Below are 22,547 nucleotides of genomic sequence, written 5' to 3' on the forward strand. Positions count from 1 at the left end.
TGCTAAGTTTTCCCACTCATGTAGGTAAGGACAGACTGTGGGCTGGGATTGGGAGGAGAGAACACCTCAAGTATTAGATAATGCAGATTGCTGGGAGTGTGACATCAGCTTACCCAACTCCTCACCTGCCTGCCAACCTGAAGATCTCGAGTAAACTACAACAGAGAGGCTAAGGAATGTATTGTCAGAAAAGCATCTCAGTGGTGATTATTATGTATAGGTCATGAAGGGCAGACAGACTGGGTGTTTTAAACTCAGAGAGTTTCTTCACTGCTTCTGGGACCTTACTGCTGTTCTTCCTTATCTGCTGACAGATCCTAGGATAGCAGAAGTTCTGTGCATGCTATATAATTTGAATCAAGTCTCGGTAGTGAAAATGAAGGTGGTTACTCTGTTCATCTGCACTTTGCCCTTCTTTCTATTTTAAGGACTGTACATCTTGACCACAAGGATGGATGTGGTCTTATAGCCAGGCTGGGTCACCGTGATCTTCCCAGCTAAGCTGAATATAATGAGTTACTCTTCCCTGCATAAGAGACTGTAAAGGTTTAAGACATGATTTGCCTATGGTCATAGGTTATAAGGTCAGCTGGCTTAAGAGCAGGATAGCACCATGAAAGAAATCAGAATCAGCACCAAGAGACAGAATAAGTGTCCTATTAGCATTCCAATGCTGGAATCCCTCAGACCAAGTCCAACCCTACCCTTCCTGTGGCTTGCTTAAGGTCCCCGTTTTTGCTTCAGGTTATCTATGTTGGATTTCTGTGAGTTAGTACTGAAGAAGTCTAGACTAATATAGACATTTTGCTTTAATAACTGAAATAATAATTGGCTTCTTGAGCATCAACATTGTACCAAGCAGTTCACTTAGACTGTCTTTATTTTTTTCTTTAGTATAACCTCATGGAGCAGGTACTATTATTGTTATTTTATTTATGAAGAAATTGAGGCTCCAAGAGCTTACATGACTCTCCTGAGGTTATCCAGCTAGGCAGTGGTAGAGCAAGATTTGAATCCATTTCTATGTGGGCTCCTACATATATGTTGTTAATGTCTCATGCTATTTTATATCTTAAAAATGGTTCTCAATTCTGGCTGCATTTTGGAATCATCTCGGGAGCTTCTAAAAACAGATGTGCTCATGCCCTCTCTTTAGGTTTCGAAGTTTGCACAAGTACAGCAGGCACATTCACACAGAATACAATGGACTTCTGCTCTGGGAGGCTGGGGGCCCCTGGGGATGAATATGTTCTCAATAAATGGTGTTCCGTGGATTTGTGCAACTGTTGTGGTCCTGCAGCCAGACCAACTAAATCTGAATCTTTGGGAGTGGGGCCCCAGGTTGATAGGATTTTAAAAGCTCCCCAGGTGATTTGAAAGTGCAGTCAAGGGTGTGAACCACAACTCTAACCTAAACACGTATCTTGGATTTATATTGGCTTTGACTGGGTCTACACTAGCACAAAATGAAAAATTAAAGCTTATGGTGGGGGCAATTAAAGCTAATATGCCACATTACTATAATTATCAGGATATGTCAGAGAAAATCTTTTGTCAGGAATAGTAAATGTGGAATCAATGACCCCTCTGGGCAACAGATCAATTTATGCTGCACTTTGTAGTACAGTGCTGACTAAAAATATTAAAGTGATATCTATAAATATCCTCATTCTAAAATATGACATCAACAACAATTAATAGACTACCTCTTCAAAAAAGTGGATTTTGTAAATTTGTGTCCAGCAAACATTTTCATGTAGGTTTAAAGTTTCCATAACCAGAGAGTTTTGGGTATTGATGAAGGCCATGTCCTTTCTTTACATAATATCTGTTCTCTTACCTTCCACGAGAATATTTCAGCTACTATAACAAAAAGAAAGAAAGAAAGAAAGAAAGAAAGAAAGACAGAGAGACAGACAGAAAGAGAAAGAAAAAAAAGAAAGAAGAAAGAAGAAAGAAAGAAAGAAAGAAAGAAAGAAAGAAAGAAAGAAAGAAAGAAAGGAAGGAGGAAGGAAGGAACATCGAGGACATACATCGTAACTAGTCCTAAATAGGGGATAGCTCACTCAGATCTCAAAAGATCCATAACTAACAGATTTTACAGAGCTCAACTACATTTGATTTATGCATCATGAACTGGAAGGACAATTAAGATAGCAAATGTCATATTACAAAAGAAACTTTAGTAGCCATGAATTATGCAATCTCACACTTTCTATAAAAACAGGATAGTAGGGAGACTAATTCACTGTTAGAAATCCCCATGAGGGGAATGCATGAGGATATTAGGTTAAGTGGTTGTTTTTTTTAACTTTAATGCTTTGCAAAGAAGGATCTTAAGCCAACAAAGTTACCTGAAATAAGGAGTCTATTGTACACAATTGAGATGTAATTCATTTCTAGAGTAAAAGGTCCTTATTCAAATCTGACTTCAATTTTACCCAAATCTTTTGAATTGTGATATTTTTCCTTTTGTTTCCATAATCCCATACTTATTAGTCAAATTGATAAACATTTTTAGAAGAGCTCTTACAAGAAATTGATGAGATATCAGAATATTCTAAGACTTACTTGACTCCAAGTATGTCCAGCTATAGTAAGACTTCATTGTTGATATCCAGAATTCCAGTGCAACCAGTGCCAATCACAGTGCAATGCTTCATGTGACTACTCTAGGGCTCTCCAACTGGAAGACTTAATTTGATAAAGCTTCGAGTAGCAAAACATCTAAAACAATTTCAACTTTAGCGGGAAATTGCTAGAAGACATGAAGACCAACCCATTAGATATGTGATTTATGAAGCTAGGTTTTGCCTTGAGACTCTCAAAGAAGGAGGATGTGGGTTAGATGGAACTTGCCCAGTGGCTGGGATTGAGCCCCATCGTGTTTCACTTCTGGTTGTCCTATATCCTCAGAATGGCATTCAGGTCCCAACTACAGTCCTAGGCATGTTTTCTGTTTTAGTTTTATTTCCCTATATCATGCTAAATTTTAGTCAAACGAGACTGTTCATCATTTTGAAAACCCATTGCACCTTTTAACCTAAGAAATTTTGTTTTTCTCCATCTTTTCACAAAGAATGCACTCCCTCTCTCTTCAACAAAATTCTATTCTTTCTTGAGATTCAGGCAAATTGTCACCCCTTTTGTGATGCCCCATAAAGTTTAAGGTCTCTTTTGCCTGAACTTCTATTGTACTTTGTTCTTCCTGTGTCTAAACTCTACACTAACTCCTTAAGGATAGGGAGTGTACCTTATATATGACATTGGAATAAAATGGACCAATATGTTAATTCTGGCTTTTCCACGTGACAGCTTAGTCACTTTAGACAAAGGAAACCCACTGAATCCCAATTTTCTTATCTGAAATTCAGTTACAGAATAGTGATGTATCTCAAAAGACTCTTACAAAATTATGTGAGAAAATGTATATAAAGCAGCTAGAATAACACTTGAGACATAGAAGACAGTCAATACATGTTAAATTCCATCTTTATTCCTCTTGCCTCATGTCATACAGTACTTATTAGGTATCTCTTAAATGAAGGAAGGAAGGAAGGAAGGAAGGAAGGAAGGAAGGAAGGAAATTGTGAAATTATCTGAGTCTGGTCTAAGAAAAAAGAATAGGCAAGAGTATGTCCTGAGGATTCAATGATGACACTCAAGGTAATTATTTTAGTAAGTCTTATAATCATTGCTGTCTGTAGCCTTGTTCCTGATTAATAAAGAAAAATTATAAATAGGCATTTAAACATTTTGGAAATCAGCAGTTTGGGGTTTTAAGACAAAAATGTGAGACATGGAAATGATATCACATTAAGAGTAATTTGTATTGCAGGTTAACAGAAATTTGTACATCTCCAGCAGAATATACATACTAAAGACAAACAGTCACAGAATAAACAAACTTCTTTCAATAGTTACGCTGTTGCTGGTTGTGTGGTATTGTAATTCTGAAACTACTGTGTGTGTATTGCAAGATAAAGCAAATGAGTGGTTATGCTGTTGCACTAAGAACAAGGAATTTTGGCAAGGGAAAAGGAGACATGGATATAATATCAGGGAGGTAAGGTACAACTTTGCAGTCCCGAACTTGAATTGGAAATATCATGATTCATCATATACTTTTTCTTAGAGAAAAAATATACGTATTTCCTAGTTCTATCCACTGCAAATACCTAGAAACAATGACCAACCCACTAGCAATAAGCACACTTAATGTTCAGACTGTGGCCTCTACATATCATGACACAATAGAAGAAATTGGGCTTTTTGGAGAAATAGCTGATTACAGATCTGGGGAAGGAAATAGCACAGATGGAGGACACTAGGGAACCAACTAGTAAGTTTTAAAATCGGTATGTAAAGGCAAAGAATTAACATTTATCCTGCCTTTCTTATAAAAAAAAGTACCTCAGAGTGATCAGACAGCCAATAAGTGAAAGTTCATTTTTATAGAATTGTTTCAATTAATGATCAAAATTAACATTTTGCAATCCCAGTGAAATAATGAATCTAGACAATAACCTTCAATAACCATTAACATCTTAAAAAGAGAAACAAGTAGACACTATTGCTAATAGAAATAAAAAACAGCATTTAAGAAGTATTCTTGCCTCCCCCCCAATAAAGAAAAATCAAACATGAATTAGATCAAGGCTCTAGATTTAACTACCAATTCACAGGAAATATAAGGAAGAGTGAAAACATGTTAAATGATTCCATGGGAATGGAATTAGCCAAATCCAGACTACAGGGAATCCCAAAGGGCAAATTCCTTGGTTTCTGTAACAAATAAGCAGCAAGGAAGAAGAGAGATGAAGGTAAAACCTATGTATTTTTTTTTTTAAGATTTTATTTATTTGACAGAGAGAAATCACAAGTAGATGGAGAGGCAGGCAAAGAGAGAGAGGGAAGCAGGTTCCCTGCTGAGCAGAGAGCCCGATACAGGACTCGATCCCAGGACCCTGAGATCATGACCTGAGCCGAAGGCAGCGGCTTAACCCACTGAGCCACCCAGGCATCCCGTAAAACCTATGTATTAAAAAAGACTTAAGAGACACCAACTACATCAAGTAATTACACTGTTTAACCCTTATCGGACTCCTGATTTAAACAAGAAAACTGTGAGGGCAGGAAACAGTTTGGAGACAACTGGAAACATCTGAAAACTGGCCCTGTATTGACAATGATATTAAGAAATTATTTTAAAATATTTTAGGAGGAACAATAGTATTGCCATTGTGCGCACTCGCACACACACACACACAAGTCCTTACTTTTTAGAAATAGAAATTAAAATACTTACAAATGAAATAATGTAAGGTTGAGCATTTGATTCAAAATAATCTAAGTGCAGACAGTGATTGGACTGTGGATGAAATATTACACCCATGAATGAAGAATTCCTAAAGCGATGAATACATGGGAATTCATTAGATTATTCTCTCTACTTTTATATGTGTTTGAATTTTCTGTAATAAATGTTTAAAATCATGCTTTAAAATCATCTAATATGCCAGGAAATTCTGAATTTTATAGTCTCTAACACTTAAACTAGGGATAGACAAAGTTTATGTAGCTAAGAACAATGAAACATATTTTGAAGACCTAGTTCATTTTACTCTACCTGCTTTCATATAATTTTAGGGTTTTTCCCCTCTGAAAATTTCATTATAGCTTTATTGAGTTTCCCATGATGAAGTCTTCCTCCATGTTTTTATGATTATTAAGTAAACCAATTCATAGTCAGTCCTAAGGGTGAGCATGAAGAGAAAAGAGGCTTCATCTTATCTTTGTATCCTCTATAATTTATATACAATATAGCTATCTGTTGAATGAAGTGTTACATAAGGAGTCAATCAGAGTATCTGTAAAGTATTAAGTGAAACTGATGGATAGTTAAACTCATGGGATGGGGAACCTAAAAGAACTAACCCTGAGACCCTGAGAGGGACAGCTATAGAAGTGAAACTTTTCTAGACTACATCATTAGAGGGCATGGGAAACAGCTGATAGAGAAATTTAAGTCATTTTAGGTCACTATCACACAGAAAATGGAGCAATAGATCCTGGATATCAACCTTTTGTCATTTGCAAATATCTTCTCCCATTCCTTGAGTTGCCTCTTTGTTTTGTTAACTGTTTCCTTTGCTGTACAGAAGCTTGTTATCTTGATGAAGTCCCAAAATTTCAAACTCAACACACACAAAACAGACAATCATATAAAAAAAATGGCCAGAAGATATGAACAGACACTTCTCCAATGAAGACATGCAAATGGCTATCAGACACATGAAAAAATGTTCATCATCACTAGCCATCAGGGAGATTCAAATTAAAACCACATTCATGGGGCGCCTGGGTGGCTCAGTGGGTAAAGCCGCTGCCTTCGGCTCAGGTCATGATCTCAGGGTCCTGGGATCGAGTCCCACATCGGGCTCTCTGCTCAGCAGGGAGCCTGCTTCCTCCTCTCTCTCTCTCTCTCTCTGCCTGCCTCTCTGCCTACTTGTGATCTCTCTCTGTCAAATAAATTAATTTAAAAAAAATCTTTAAAAAAAAAATTAAAACCACATTCAGATACCACCTTATACCAGTTAGAAAGGCCAAACTTAGCAAGACAGGAAACAACATGTGTTGGAGAGGATGTGGAGAAAGGGGAACCCTCTTACACTGTTGGTGGGAATGCAAGTTGGTGCAGCCACTTTGGAAAACAGTGTGGAGATTCCTCAAGAAATTAGAACTAGAGCTTCCCTATGACCCTGCAGTTGCACTACTGGGTATTTACCCCAAAGATACAGATGGAGTAAAAAGAAGGGCCATCTGTACCCCAATGTTTATAGCAGCAATGGCCATGGTGGCCAAACTGTGGAAAGAACTAAGATGCCCTTCAACAGACGAATGGATAAGGAAGATGTGGTCCATATACACTATGGAGTATTATGCCTCCATCAGAAAGGATGAATACCCAATTTTTGTAGCAACATGGACAGGACTGGAAGAGATTATACTGAGTGAAATAAGTCAAGCAGAGAGAGTCAATTATCATATGGTTTCACTTATTTGTGGAGCATAACAAATAGCATGGAGGACAAGGAGAGATGGAAAGGAAAAGGGAGTTGAGGGAAATTGGAAGGGGAGGTGAACCATGAGAGACTATGGACTCTGAAAAACAATCTGAGGGTTTTGAAGGGGTGGGGGGTGGGAGGTTGGGGGAACCAGGTGGTGGGTATTAGAGAGGGCACGGATTGCATGGAGCACTGGGTGTGGTGCAAAAACAATGAATACTGTTACGCTGAAAAGAAATAAAAAATTAAAAAAACAAAACAAAACAAAAAAACCTGGTTTTCCTATAGTAAAAAAAAAAAAAAAATTTAGTGTTCTCCTCTGATTTTCTAAAGTAATGGTTTCTAACCCTGCACTATTCCTCTTCTCACTCCTGGTCCTCTCACTGAGCCTGTCACTTAAGTGTCGATGGGGTGTCTGCTGGAATGAGCTTTATGGACTGTCATCTAAAACACTGTTCTCATCAACTCCCTCTTCTGCTGAAGATGTCTGATGACTTCGCATTGGCTACAAGTTTTTTTACCGGAAATGTATGCCTCTTCTTCATCTGGCCCAGAGATAACTCAACTGTTCTTACCACCCACTGCTCTCGAAGATGAATCCTCTGCTCAGTGAAGTTATTCTCCTAATCCTTCCCAGTTGGGACACTTGCCTTTGTTCAGGTGAACCCAGTTGTTCACCTGCCTCTATTTCTGTCACCAGAACTGCCCTTCTCTACCCCTTCTGCCCATTCTGATACTAGACAGTCTTCAAAATTCAGCTTAAGCTCACCTCTTCCAAGTCTTTCCTGTCTTCCATCTTAGGAGTTCCTGTAGTTACTCTGCATGTAGTATTTATCCTGGTGCTATTCCCCAAACTCCTTTTTATATGACTTAACTTTTCTTGTGTTCCTCTTCAAATCAATACATCTAGTCAGCAAACATTTACTGTAGATCTATCATGTGGCAGGTAATAATGAGTATTGTAGGTATATAAGCCATGAATAAAATACTCTCTTGGTCCTCAATCCAGTTAAGGAGATAAAATACAAAGAATATTAACTTTAAAGTGAAAATGCATGCTTTAACTAACAAATCAAGGCAACAATAGAATAGACTTCATAAAGCAGTGCATGACTCACTGCCCAAGGGTATAAATAATGCTTTCTTTTCACCGTAGGCTGTAGTCAGTGATTCTAAAGGGCATGAGCCATGTCGGCAATGGTCAGATAGTCAATGGCTTCATGGAGCTGAAGGAGGTGTACTGCAAGGGGGAAGAAGAGAATAAGCTTATTAGTTGTTGTGATGAGCAGTTTCCAGCAGTGTGCTATTGATGTGGACCGTATATAAGGTACATACATACCTATCTAGCATGTAGCAGTCAAGGAATATTAAACAATAGCTCTTTAAACAAACATTTTATTTGTTTATCTGAGAGAGCATGAACAGGGAGAGCAGCAGAGGCAGGCTCCCCGCTCAGCAGAGAGCCTGACACGGGGCTCTATCCCAGAACCCTGGGCTCACGACCTGAGCGGAAGACAAATGCTTAACCAACTGAACCACCGAGGTGCCCCTAAACAAGAGCTCTGACTCACTTGAGTTAGCGATAAGAGGCAGCCACTTTCTATAATTCCTTGTATTACCCTTCTCACTTTCTAATATTTTTCTTCATTCTTGATTTCCGTGTTACAGCCTGTTTCTTCCCACTTTCCTCTTGCCCTCCCCCACCCACTACAATGTAAATTCTACAAGAGCAAGAGACCTACTCAGTTCTTTTCATCTCTATCCTCGGTGTATAGAGCACCTGGCTTCTACTTCGCACCCAAGCTATGGCATGCTGATGGGATGAAACTGCCCACTTACTCAAGTGAAGGCCACAGTCACAAACCAGAGAGTGCCCTTTTCATGTACTCAGTGGGGTGAGGTCTGCTCACCATGCACCATGCCTCCAGACATTACTGGCACAGAGTGCTGTCACCATAAAGGAGGTATTTTTAAATTAAGGACAGCAGGGGACATGGAACTGCTGTACTGCACTATTCCATCTGGTGATTGGGAGCCATATGAGTCCCGGGTCCAGAAACTCCCATTTACTTTACATTACCATTCCTATTTGTGTCCTGATCTTCTTCTTCCTTGGAACATGTTAGAAGAAAGGCCTTTGGAAATGTAGAAATGGAAAGTTTTAATTTAGTTCTGTCATATGAGGTATTAGGCAGAAATAAGCAAGATGGAAAATATGTGAAATTCTGAGTAATCTGCATATTTGGTACTTCAATGTGGAGTCTGAACTATCATAAAAAGATGAAAGAAATTAAAATGTGATTTCAAAAACAATTCAATATGTGAGGAAAGAGGACAGCTCAATGAAGCAAAGTTCTTTTCTTTTCTTTTTTTTTTTTTTTAAGATTTTATTTATTTATTTTGAGAGAGAGAAAGAGAGAGGGAGAGCAGGAGCAGAGGGAGAAGGAGAAGCAGACTCCACAGTGAGCAAGGAGCCCTAGGATCATGACCTGAGCTAAAGGCAGACACTTAGCGCCCTGAGCCACCCAGGTGCCCAAAGCAAAGTTCTTACTGAAGCAATCCTGACTTGTAGTTACAGCATTAGAGTTTATCAACCTCTTTCACATTATCCTACCTAGTCAGCATTTGACTCATGGGCAGTTTGTTGAGGGCCAGGCACTTCTCGGAGGAATTCACCATAACCACAGGAGAAGGTGTTACGGGAGCATACCCAAGGTACACTTACTGGATCGGTAGGAGTCAAAGAAGGCTTGTGAGAGGAGGAGAACAAGTTACTGAATCATGCATGGGTAGGAATTCGCTGTTGAAGAAGATAAAACTGGGTCCAATGGCAAGGAAGTGTGAGAGCTCAGAGTGCACCGAGAGCCTTAGTGAATGAGACTTGTTCTAAGAGAAGAACAGAAAGGAGTGGAGAGCCATGAGAGAGGAGGCTGCATATCATCAGCCCAAGGGTAAAACGAAAAAGGCCCTGAATGCCATGCTGGGAAAAGACATGATCCTCTGAAGACAAGGGGGAGACACTGAAGAACTTTAAGGAAGAAGCAGAGATAATCAGATATTGCAGCTGTTCTTAGTTGCTCACAGTAGAAATCCTCACCTTCTTTCTGAGGAATCCCAGTTTTTCTCATATATCAGGAGGCTACATTTTCAGTGGTGACTGGGTCCCCCTCTAGGCCCAGAAAATAAAATTTTGGTCAATATAAGCCAATGTTGGTAAGTCCACTGCATTGCCACTGCCTGACTTAGCCACAGACATGTTTTATAATTTTGGCTAATGAGACTACACAAAAATCTGCTTTGCAGCTTCTGGGAGAGACTGCCTTGTGATTAAAAAGACGGGTCCATCAAGGGCATTCTCTCTTCCACTATTGCACAATGTGTGAGAATCTGTTGCTTCGAACAACCGCAGCTATCCTGGGACCAGGAAGGGACAAGCCTGAAGACAGAAGTCAACATGCTGAGGATGGCAAAGTGGAAAGATGGAAAGGACCAAGGTCCTTGATGTGGTGGATGACGATATCAAGCATTCTGTTATGTTTTCCAGAGCATTCTGGAGCTCTTTTTAAGTGAATTTCAAAATCTCCTTATTGCCATTCTAAGTTGGGTCTTCTGTTTCATTTTGCAGGCAAAAGCAACCCAACTGATAGACTGATTTTCAATTTAGAAAGTTCATTTTGGAAGCAGTGAGCCAGTTAGATGGAAGGGGACCAAGAATGCAGGTCGGGATGGTAGTAGGAAGCTGCCACAGGAAAATCAGTGAATACTGATGAGACGAGGTCTGTGTGGTGGAGGGGAGTGAACAAGTTTAGGAAATAAATGAAATTCAGAGTAAAGGGAACTTAGAGACTACGTTGATGTGTGCTCTGGATGATTGTGTGGTTTCTGGATGGTGGTGCCAGTCCGTGAGACAGGGGACAGAGGAGGAGAAGGAATACATATTGAGGCTTGGTGGTTACCATATCTGTTTTGCAGGTAAGAAAACCAAGTCTCACTCAGTAGAATGTATAGTTTGGGAGAGTACAGATCTTGTCTGTCTTCTTTACTACTGATTCTCCAGTGCCACAGAGCAGAAAATTAGTAAGAATGCTTAATAATAAATGAGTACAGACATACAGATGAACAATAGACACATAAAAAGATTCTCAACATCCCTCATCAACAGGGAAATGCAAATCAAAAATACAATGAGATATCACCCCACAGCTGTCAGAATGGCTAGAATCAAAAAGACAAGAAATAACAAATGTTGACAAGGATGTGGAGAAAGGAATCCTTGTGCACTATTGGTGAGAATGTAAATTGGTACAGCTACTGTGGAAAATGGTATGGAGCTTCCTCAAAAACCTAAAAAGAGAAATACCATGTGATCTAATAACTCTGCTACTGGGTATTCACCCAAAGAAAATGAAAACACAAATTCAAAAAGACATATGTATCCCTATGTTTATTGTAATATTATTTATAATAGCCAAGATATGGAAGTGGCCTAGGTGCCCATCAGTAGATGAATGAATATAGAAGACGTGGTACACACACACACACACACACACACACACACACACACACACAGGAATTCTACTCAGCCATAAAAAGAACGAGGACTTGGGGCACGTGGGTGGCTCAGTGGGTTAAAGCCTCTGCCTTCAGCTCAGGTCATGATCCCAGGGTCCTGGGATCGAGCCCCGCAGGGAGCCTTTTTCCCCCTCTCTCTGCCTGCCTCTCTGCCTACTTGTGTCCTCCTCTCTCTCTGCCTGCCTCTCTGCCTACTTGTGATCTGTCAAATAAATAAAATCTTAAAAATAAAAAAAAAAAGAATGAGGACTTGTCATTTGCAACAACATGGATGGACCTAGCAGCTATTATGTTAAGTGAAATAAGTCAGACAGAAAGACAAATACTATATGGTTTCACTTGTATGTGCAACCTAAAAAACAAAACAAATGAAGAAACAAAGCAGAAAAAGACCCATAAATATAGAGAACAAACTGGTGGCTGCCAGAGGGAAGGGGGCTGGAAGAATGAGCAAAATGGGTGAAGGGGAATGGGAGGTGCAGGCGTGCAGTTATGGAATAAGTAAGTCATGGAGATGAGAGGCACAGCGGAGTGAATATAGTCAATGGTATTATAATAGAATTGTATGGTGACAGATCCATTATGGAGGTAGCTACATTGTGGTGAGCATAGCATAACATATAGATAGACTTGTTAAATTACCAGCTTTGCATCTAAAACCAACACAACATGTGTCAACTATACTTCAATTAAAAAAAAGAAAGAAATGAGTGTGGGCTGAGAAAAATTACATCATTTGCCTAAGACAGAACATGCAGTTAGAAGTCAAAAGCCAGAAAACACACTCTAATTCTTTCCAGCACACTGTCTACCACATGCCAACAACATTAGGAAAAGGTTGACTCTCGGATTCTGAAGCAGACAAGGAAACTCTTATTGGTAGATATAGAATCAGGGTGGGCTCACTCTCTCAGGTCACATTAAGAGAGTATATAATTTTTCTCATTAGTGTATATTTTATAGAAGAGTTTCTAAAGAAAGAAGATGTTCAAGAAGGATGCATGTGAGGACATCTGGGACACGTGGATTATATCTCCTTACTGACATATTCAGGGTGAAACAGACTCTTCTCACTCTTACCTGAAGTTCATAATCAGAGAATTATAGCCTAATTCTCTGATTTACATTTGACATGTAAAGCCTTTCTGCTATCTGGAGTTTCCAAATAGAGACTAACCTAAATCCCTCTTAGACTACTCCAGTCATGCTCATGTTGTCTTTGAAACAGTCAGAAAACAACTGTTTACCATTTTATGTAGGAGAAACATTAAATTACTAGAAGATATTATTCAGCATCTTCTCTCAGTCTTTATTCCTTTAATGGAAATAATCTTAGCTGTTCTAGCCTCCCTAATTTATATCATTCTTCCAATATTTTTTCTACCTTTATATTTCTTTTCTCAGCATCCTGTATTTTTTCCACAATCCTAACACCAGGGACCCAAAGCTTGTTGAAAAAATATTTATTTGTGTGTTTGTGTTTTTGTTTTCTCCTCTCATGTCAGATTTATAAAAATTTAATTATTTCTCAAAATTGAACTAAGAACTATAGAGGAAGCTATATAGAAACCATTGGCCTTAACCTCAAAGAATCGATCACTGGATACTCCTAATAATCCAAGAACAATATTAGTGTGTAATTCAAATGCCAGATTGTGGGACACAGAAGTGTTTTGGAATTTAGAAAGGCAATAGGGTGTCATGGGCTATTAAGGAAAGATTCACGGACAGTGATGAATACAGAGTGAGCCTTAAGAGAATCTAAGATTTGGAGGGGAAGAATAGGAAGAAGTATGGAAGAAAGTGGCCACAGGAGAGGCTGGAGTATTAAAAATATCTAAACAGGGAGTATCTTAGATATATATGGAAAATACATCTAAGATACTTTTCTTTTAAAAAGCATCACCCCCAGGGGCACCGGGGTGGCTCAGAGGGTTAAGCCTCTGCCTTTGGCTCAGGTCATGATCCCAGGGTGCTGGGATTGAGCCCTGCATCAGGCTCTCTGGTAAGCAGGGAGCCTGCTTCCCCCTCTCTCTCTGCCTGCCCCTCTGCCTACTTGTGATCTCTCTCTCTCTGTCAAATACATAAATAAAATCTTAAAAAAAAAAAAAAAGCATCATCCCCAAAGCCTTATGCTTATATTGATAGTTATTATGTCTGTTATGGACATCATCTAGACTGATGAATGACAGCATCTCTCCTTTCCAAAGATGAACTTTCATCAATCAATCTACTTGGCTTTTATAATTAATTAAAACATATTGAATTTTGATTCTGTGTTCTTAATTAGTATTTCATTACTGACTACACACAGAACACTCAAAAAAACTGTGGACCAGCCAGGAGGCTACAGAAATTTGATAGGCCTAGGACACAATAGGGACTCAATAAACATTTATTGAATCATTGGAGGATAGGAAAGAAGAAGAGAAAGAAGAAAACTCTGGGAACATAATTTCTCGTTTGGGGAACATTATTTTTGGGGGAACATTCTTTTTTTGGGAACATTATTTCTCATTCCTTTTTGAAAAGTTAGGTGAGCAGTTATGTAAATCGTAACCTAATTAGTATTTCTAATTTCATCTTTAGGTTTAAGCTACTACAACGTGCCAGTTTTCAGCAACACAGGGTACATAGCTGGTATATTTTTATTTTCTTTTTCTGTTTAACTATGGTTCTTTACCTTTTTCTAAAGTTCCTGAAATTTTCAGTAGGTTACAAGAGATACAACATAAGCGGTTCTATTATTTCTTCCAGAAATAGCTCATATTTGAAATATCAAAAGATAGCTCAATGGTAATAGGGGAAGTCAGCAATAATTTGGTTCCATCTTATAGTATCCTAAAAGAAATTAAAAAGAATTCCAAGAAACATTAGCTGCAGTCTAAATGAACCTCTGACTTTTTACAAACGTTCCTGATCTATGGAGCTACAGAGGGGAGTGGAATAAAGAATGTGAGAAGAAATAAGTAGTTATTTACAATAACAAACTCCTTTCCCCAGGAGTAAATTTTTCTGGAGCAGGAATGTACTGAAATCCTTTGCATAAGCAAGAGCTGAGTAAGACAAACATTTCAGACACTGCCATAGATTTGGAAGACCATCTCAGCATTCCAGACTCCCCTGTGTTGTTGCACATTGTGGGAAAAGGGCCACCAGCCTTGAACACAAAGTGGCCTGTTCTCAGGGTAACTTCTGCCCTTTAAGAGCAGGATAGCTTTGACTAAGTTATTTAGTCCCTCTGAATCTGATTCTTCAAGAGCAAAACAGGGATAATTGTACCTTCCTCTTAGGATGGCTGAATGGATAAAAAAGAGTGTCTGCAAAAGCCACACGGAGTGCCTGATCAGTGACAGGAACTCAGTAAATTGTAAACTGTATTATTTATCCAGAAACCATAATGGGGCTCATTCCCCACTCCCCTCTAATTAGCTGGGGATCAGATCTGACCTCACCTTGGCAAGAGGGAAAAGGCCTCTTTACCTTTGTGAAGAAAAATCGCATCAACTTGCTAATTCCAAACAGAACCATTCTTTTGAATATCTACATGGGAGGAAAAAAGCTAGAGCAAATTCTCAACTATCCAAGGCAACAAAAGCACACAATCCCTTAGAGCAGTAAGTACCAGTTTCTTTGTTCTACCTGTGTTTTTGGTTTCAGCTCCTCCTCTGCGCCCCCCTTCTCCACTCCAGTTCACCCACAGTCTGTCAGTCATTTCCTCACAGCTACTACCCTGCAAACTAACTCAGATTTTCTCAATTTTTAAGAAGACTCCTATTGAAAAAAATTATGGCTCAGGAAAAATCTAGAATTCAAGCCAATTATTCCATACAGTTTAAAAGGGCAAATTCCCTTCCCTTACACCTTGATCATGAGTAAAAATGACAGATATTTAGGATTCTCAGATTTGTCCATATGATAAACAGTACCCTAAACGCAAAGGCTGTTTTAAGATATTTCAAAATATGGTTAAAATATACACATACCATTGAAGAGAATTTAGGTCCTTGTGTTAGAATAAAGGAGAGCCCTTCTATTATTAGTTATGAAAGATAATTATAAAACTTAAAACCTAAAATATGCTTTAAAAAACCTACACTATCTCAAGAATGAGCTTTTTAAAAGTCTTATATCCCCGCAGTATGCTATTGGTGAAATCTACTTTGTAGGCTGGGGGAAATGAAGTAGGGTGGATCTAGAGAGAGATTTGTTTTGTTTTGGTTTTTTGTTTGTTTTGTTTTGTTTTTTAATCTGTGGAATGTTTTGTAGCCACAAAAATGGTTCTGGAAACAGTAATGTTAAAACTACTGAAAAGGCAGACTTCCTATTGACATAATACAAATATAGAAAAATCTGTAAATTTTAAAATTTTAAGTTTAAATTTAAAAAATCTGTTAAAGATCCTTTAACAATGCTTTTAATTATGGATATAATGATGGAACAGGTTCTGGTCATAGATGCTTAATATCATCAATAACCCTTTCCCATGGCCAGTCTAGGACAAATTTGTGAAGTAGTGTAAGTTTGTCTTGTTTAAGATTATTCTACTTTGTAGTCCTGGGACCTCCTGAGGCCTACTCCTATTTTGTAAGTTCACCCCGCCCCAGGATTTGTTTTAAAAATATCAACCTAATAAATCACTGATCAGGGAAAAGTAGTTTAGTCCAATCTCTTCTAAGAGACTTCACTAAGAAAAAAATGATTAGTAGGAAGCACCCAACCCTCAAAGAATAAAGCTCTACTGGTAAAATTTCAGATATCATGGTACTTGGATAGGAAATTATTTGGGTCAGAGAAGATTTCCTAGCACAGAACCAAAACTAGAAACATATCAGTAGTAATAATACCAAGTAATAATAATAAACAGTACTCCATTTCTCAAATTTTGGTCATGAGATCACCATTCGGATACCTGTTAAAAAAAATACCCAAAAACAAAAACAGATTTTTAAGTCCTATCCCAGAATCATTAAAGCAGAATTTCTGGGAGTGAGAAATTTATTATTTAGAAAAAGAAGACAAATGGGTAAACAAACACAAATGAATATTATTATTCCAAGTCTGGAAATCATCAGACTATAATTTGTAGACAAAAGTTTAGAGTTTCCACATATTAACTGGCCTATTGGTATTGCTGTGACAAGTTTGAATAGCATTTATCCGACTTCCTTTTTTGGTCTTACCAGGCACTCCAGCTTGGATCCAGAAGTTAATGTCTGTCCCTTCTCCAGTCCTAAAGACCTGTGTGACATTGACAGGCTGCAGCAGCCTCATGACCTCCTCCATGATGGCCCTGGCCTTCTCACTGCCAGTGAATTCCAGCCCAGAGGGTAAGAAGGTTCCCTCATCAGACTCCATCACCAGGCTGTAGTTGGAAATATTTACCTAAACAAGAGAGAAAAGTATTTGGTCCATTATCTGTTTCTTCATCGCCTTCTCCTTGGGAACTATCAAACAACGATAATCAAATGCTTTATCTCCTAGGCGGTTCTTGCCAAAACACATGCCGCTCTGCTTGACCTAGGGTCTGGTCTGCATATTATCTAAGCGTTCTGAGATGCACAATTACTCATTCTGGGATTTGCCAAACTCAAGTTGACTTGGAAGGACTTAAAAAATATAATGAAAGGAAATATAAAGCCTCATATTGGAGTCACTCAATTATTTTCTACTAGCAGTCACAGTCTTTCAACCAATTTTCTCAAATGCCTAGTGTGTACTGGGATATAATTCCTCCTACATGGTAGGTATCCCCAGATAGTGGTAGTCAAGCCCAGACAAAAGAAAGTGTACCCTGAGGACCTATTTCTCTGTACCTCTTTCCTCTAAATAGTATTTGAACTGATTTTAATCGTGACTTCTGCCAAAGCTTCTAGGCATCAAATGGACAGGTTGTCTTGGGTTTCTGATGTTGTTATTCCATCTGTTGAGTCTCCTGGGAGGAAGGTAGTAGGACGACACATGAAACACTGCTCTTGCTAGTGTACATAGCACTGGAAACCCTGACAACTCTGTCAGACCACTAGTTTGTGAAGACTTCCCAAATAATGTCTGCTAAGAAAGCACGCAGTGATTTCACGTAGCCTATAATATTGCTGCAAGAGCTTAGAATAGGAGATGCTGTCGGCCAGACTGTACAACTAAACTGCCACAGAGCCCTAGACTCGCAAGTTTAAGGCCTTTACCATTGGCCTAACTATCTGCTTCCCAGAAGCCATTCACTTCTCCAAGACTGATCCATTACCAACCACCAGGCTGAGTTATTCCCACGCTATCAATGAATGGCACTGCTAGTCATTCCTTACTACTCAACTAGTAAAAATCAATAATAATATTTGCACAGAGCTTCCAGAGAGGTTTCATACTTGCAATCTCCATTTATTTGCTTCTCGAACCCATAAAGTAGACAAAGCGGCTTTATGGTTATTGCTGTTTTATAGAAAAGGAACTGAGGATTAGAGAGGTCAAGTGATTTGCTTAAAGTCACACAGCTGGCAAATGGTAGAGCCTGGGTCTGGAATCCTCTGCTTCCCAGGACTCTACCCTGCCATCACCAGCATGAGATGGAGTGATAAGGAAGGCTTATTAAGAATTCAAATGGTTTTTCATTTATGTAACAATATGAGGGTTGCATTTTTTTTTTCCTAGAACAGATTCCTTTTTACACTGATCTCCTAACTTGCCATGGAAGTATACAGTTGTTTCAAGGACAAGAACAGTGTTGGATTCTAAAGGAGGATGTTGCCAGCATCTATAGGATTGATGGGGGGTGCCTGAGACACCATCACATTGCTGCGGTCATTGTCAATGACTGAGAAAGTTAACAAAGCAGAAGTCTTCTCATGCTTTCTCTCTCACTTCCAAAGGGTTTCTGTCTTCCTGGTGATTTTCAGAGAAAGACCTGAGGCATTTATAATAAAAAGTGTCATGTCCACTTTCAGCTATGGCTACCTCACAACAGCAGCATCACTCAAGTTAATAATATGCAAAATATTTGTATTGATGTCTCACATTCAGGATTCATTTGTGTAACCAGCACACAGGCAGTCAGGAAGTTGACACGTCGTTTGGCAGTCTTAACCTTCTCCCTTTATATGCCCTGCTACTCTCCACCCCAAACTTGATCTCGTGTAAAAAGGAGAATAGAAACATCACAATAATCTGCAAATGAAAACAAAATTGGATGATCTTATATTAGTGAGGGTTCCCCTACTGCAGGCAGATCCATCATTCCAACAATATTAGACAAAGCACTGTTGATCTTGCACTATTTAGGTTGAAGTGAGGTTAGGTAGCAGTTTGGCTGTCAGACCCAACATATGGAGCCGTCTGGTGAGGTGGACACAGCCCTGGACCCACTCTGTTCTGTTCTCTGTTGGGTTACCAAGGGGGGTGGTGACTGGTTTTCTCCCTCTGTCCCCAAGTCATGCCATCTTGTCCTCTGGCTTCTCCATCTTGTAGAGTGAGACAAACGCTCTCTTCCAATGAGAATAATGAGCCTGGGCACATGGAGCTTTGAGCACCTTCAAAGGAAAGACCTTTGTGGGCCAAAGTGAAAGTGGCTGCATGAGTTGAACTTGTTAGGGCCCTTCACAAAATGTATATTAAGGACTTCTTGGCTGTCTTCAACTGCAAATGAGATGTCCTAGGGACAGGGGGCTCCATAGTTTGTGAATGCTTCTGTACAATGTTCCAGGATGTCGCTAGGAACATAGAGGATAATGTATATAAATAAGCTTTTAAAGCTATGTGTGGCAGCCAATCCAGGAGAGAGATAAAGAGTATGGGCTTTGGAATTATTCAGACTGGGTTTGATCGTCAGATTAATCAATCATTGGCTGTGTGTCTTCATGTGGTCTATGTAACCTCTTAGTCTCTTCTTCTATGAAATGGGTATGATAATGGCAGCAGCTCATGGAGTTGTAATAAAGAGTTCATTGTAAAGCCTGGTGCAAAATTAGTTTATAATTATAAATTATAATTTATTATAAATTATAAATTATTATAAATTAATAAGGTTGCCCTTACTGGTCTTATGAAGCATCTGGACCTCTCAAATGTCTAAGGCCGGCTTCCACATAAACCATCCAGTTAGCTGCTTACAGTGATGATAGGAGGCATTTCTGCTGTGCTGCCGATGTGCCAGACATTGTGTGAAAGGCTTTCCAGCTTATCCCTTGTAATGCTTACAATCATGCTATGAGACAAGTGCGATATTTCTTCTTTCACAGATGAAGCAGTGGAGGTTTAGTAACATTACATAACATTCCCAACGTTACCCAGTTAGTAAGTGGAGCAGCCAGAATGCAAATGAAAAGCTCTGCTTCCGACAGCCGGAGCTCTCCATCCATCCGCTACCCTGCCTGCTGAAGCTTTCTCCCAACTGTCAGGCCACAGTCCTCTACTTTTAATTTAAAAATACAGGGACTGTAGTTAAAATTTAAATTTTAACTGGCATTAAAATTATTTTCCATGATCATGATACAAGGTCTACTTGGGCAGAATTTATCATCCCTGCTAATTAAATAATCTGATTAGTCAAAGGAAGGAGTAAACAAAACAAAAGCAAAAACCAAACAACTCTTGCCTCACGACTTCCTTCCAACTAGGAATAAAAAACCCTAAATAATAAAACATCCTTTCAAGCTGAATTAGACAGGATGTGCCGATGTCCGTAAACCAGAATTCTGGCGTAGGTAGAGACATGTTTAATTTCTATTCATGTAGAATTTTACTAGCTGTTGCTAACGTGATGGCAGCATTCTATTGTCTTCTATTTATATATAAATATCTCCATATGTTTTCAATAAAGGACTAAGAAAACACACCACCCACTGTCGGTGACACTCATTTACGGAGTCCTTGTCTAATTGTTAGCACATGGTGAAGGACTTGGGAAAACAAATGCCTGTGCACAGGGAAACCGGAATGAGGAAGCCAGGTCAGTAGGCTGTTAGAACTGCTGCCTCTCAGGGACGTGTCCTTACAAGCATCCATGTTCCTTGCTATGCTGGGAGTTGATAGGGATGCACTCAGTGTAGATTTGAAAAGCTGATTGTAGGCAGTGATGCTCAGCCATCTTTAGCACGTGTAACACGGCATTTGTCCTCCTGTTTTCGCAGTGTAGGAAGAAACCTGCTTCTAGGGACTCAATACTTCATTCCTGAGATAACCAGCACCAGATAAGAGAAGCCACCACATACAGATGAGGAGGCTGAGAAGCTCAAAGATAAGTCAGACAGTCTCTGTAAGCCCCACTTTGCTCACGTAATAAAGAGAAAAATCTCTTTATTAGGCGCCATGGAAACTGTCATTCATTGCTGTGTAATGTATGTAATGTAATGAAGAGAAATGCTCCCAGGGAGCCGGGGTCAGCATCATTGCATTAGGTAATATCTGCTCAGGGTTGAGGACTCAACTTTGCCTTGTGCTACAATCACATCCTATTACACTTCTTTTTCTTTTTTCTGTTCTGAGAGGGTCAGGTTACTCTGCAAAAGAACAATTTGGTAACTATTAGTATTCTTTGGGTGCAATGCAAGATTAAAAAGAAGAAAAATGTTTAAAATACAAATTGCATGCTTTAAAACACTAACTCCTTAATATAAACACAAAGATGATGTTTGTGTTCTTGGATTTTGTAAAATTCCAGGTGATTCTTCAGAAATATAGACTCAAATTCAACAACATCTACTCTCTCCTCAGATTTGGTTTCTTCTTTGTTGAAAGCTTTTAATTTCTCATAACCTTGGTGACATGTCTTTGGTTTTTACCTCAAGTGACACTGCAATCTCAAAAGCAGATGGAGGAAAAAAAGGACACTCCTAACTATTCAAATTCATAATGTAGCCTCCTCAGGTCAATCCTCAAAGAAGTAAACTCCATCCTGACAGAGGCCAGTACCACATTCCTGCCCCATAAAGTTAATATTTTACAGATGACGGTGTTAACACTGTTGGGTCACGTGGAGGGAGGGTTCAAAACAAGTTCTCAGAAGCACACCATCTTATGATACTACGTGCTGAGTTGTTGCAATCACCTTTCCCAGGGGTGTCAATGTCCTTGGAGTTCCCAGTTCATGGGGTGGAGGTGGGGAGGGGGTTTCTTCATAGAACTTCTGCCCCCAACAGCTGTCAGGATTAGATAACAGGTAAAGCAATCTCTCCCTGCTGTGCAGAGCCAAGAATAGGTTTGACTTTCTGCTCAGATCTACCCTGAAGTTCAACCTTTTATTTCTGATGGTCTCCCGGTATTCAGTTTTGAACATTCTTGAGTACCCGAGGGAGAACCAGAAAAGGGATGATGACAAGGTGGAAGGCTGTAAGTTATTTTTATTTGACAGCAACACTGGCTGCAGCCTGGGGGAATGGCCAGTCTTGGGTAAGTTACATCACCTCTAAAGTGGCAGACACCTATTGTGGTTTAGCCACTGTTCTGCCTGGAGAAGGGAACAGAATAAATGGCTTCTGAAGATCCCTCTCACACTCTATCATTCTCTGGGTATGCACAGAAGGATTCTGTTGTGAGCTGAATCTCTGTTTTCAGGCAATCCAATTTTTACAACATCATCTGAAGCGCTCTAGTTCTCAATAAGTCTCCTCTTGAGCTGGTTAAAGTCCACAGATAGCCTTTAAACCTACTGAAGACACATGATCCCTCCATAAATGTCACTATGGTAACAACAGTGAGTGGGAAGGCTGAAGATATGGCATAAACATAGGCTAAAAGAAATATGAATTTTATTTATATTACAGAGGAAATATGATTACTATATTCACATTTCCTTTAGGAATAAAAGGAATGCATTATCGAGAGTATTCAGTAGATAGACTTAAAAAAGGCATGGCAAGTTAATGTCAATCTCAGTTTTTAATTTTATTCTTGCATGTTGGAGCAACATAGTCAACA

The 22,547-nt window shown here is 39.2% G+C and overlaps 1 protein-coding gene across 4 annotated transcripts in view; it reads right to left on the reverse strand.

Annotated features, from left to right (window-relative positions):
* CPQ (carboxypeptidase Q) overlaps positions 1-22,547 on the reverse strand; it is a 460,217-nt gene that overhangs the window by 61,639 nt on the left and 376,031 nt on the right. For all 4 annotated transcript variants that reach the window (XM_082722832.1, XM_082722829.1, XM_082722830.1 and 1 more), the window contains one exon: positions 16,823-17,024. In XM_082722832.1, coding sequence (XP_082578958.1) covers positions 16,823-17,024 — 202 coding nt within the window. The remainder of the gene's footprint in view (positions 1-16,822; positions 17,025-22,547) is intronic.

Source organism: Mustela nivalis (genome assembly GCF_964662115.1).
Source record: "Mustela nivalis genome assembly, chromosome: 2".
Taxonomy (NCBI): domain Eukaryota; kingdom Metazoa; phylum Chordata; class Mammalia; order Carnivora; family Mustelidae; genus Mustela; species Mustela nivalis.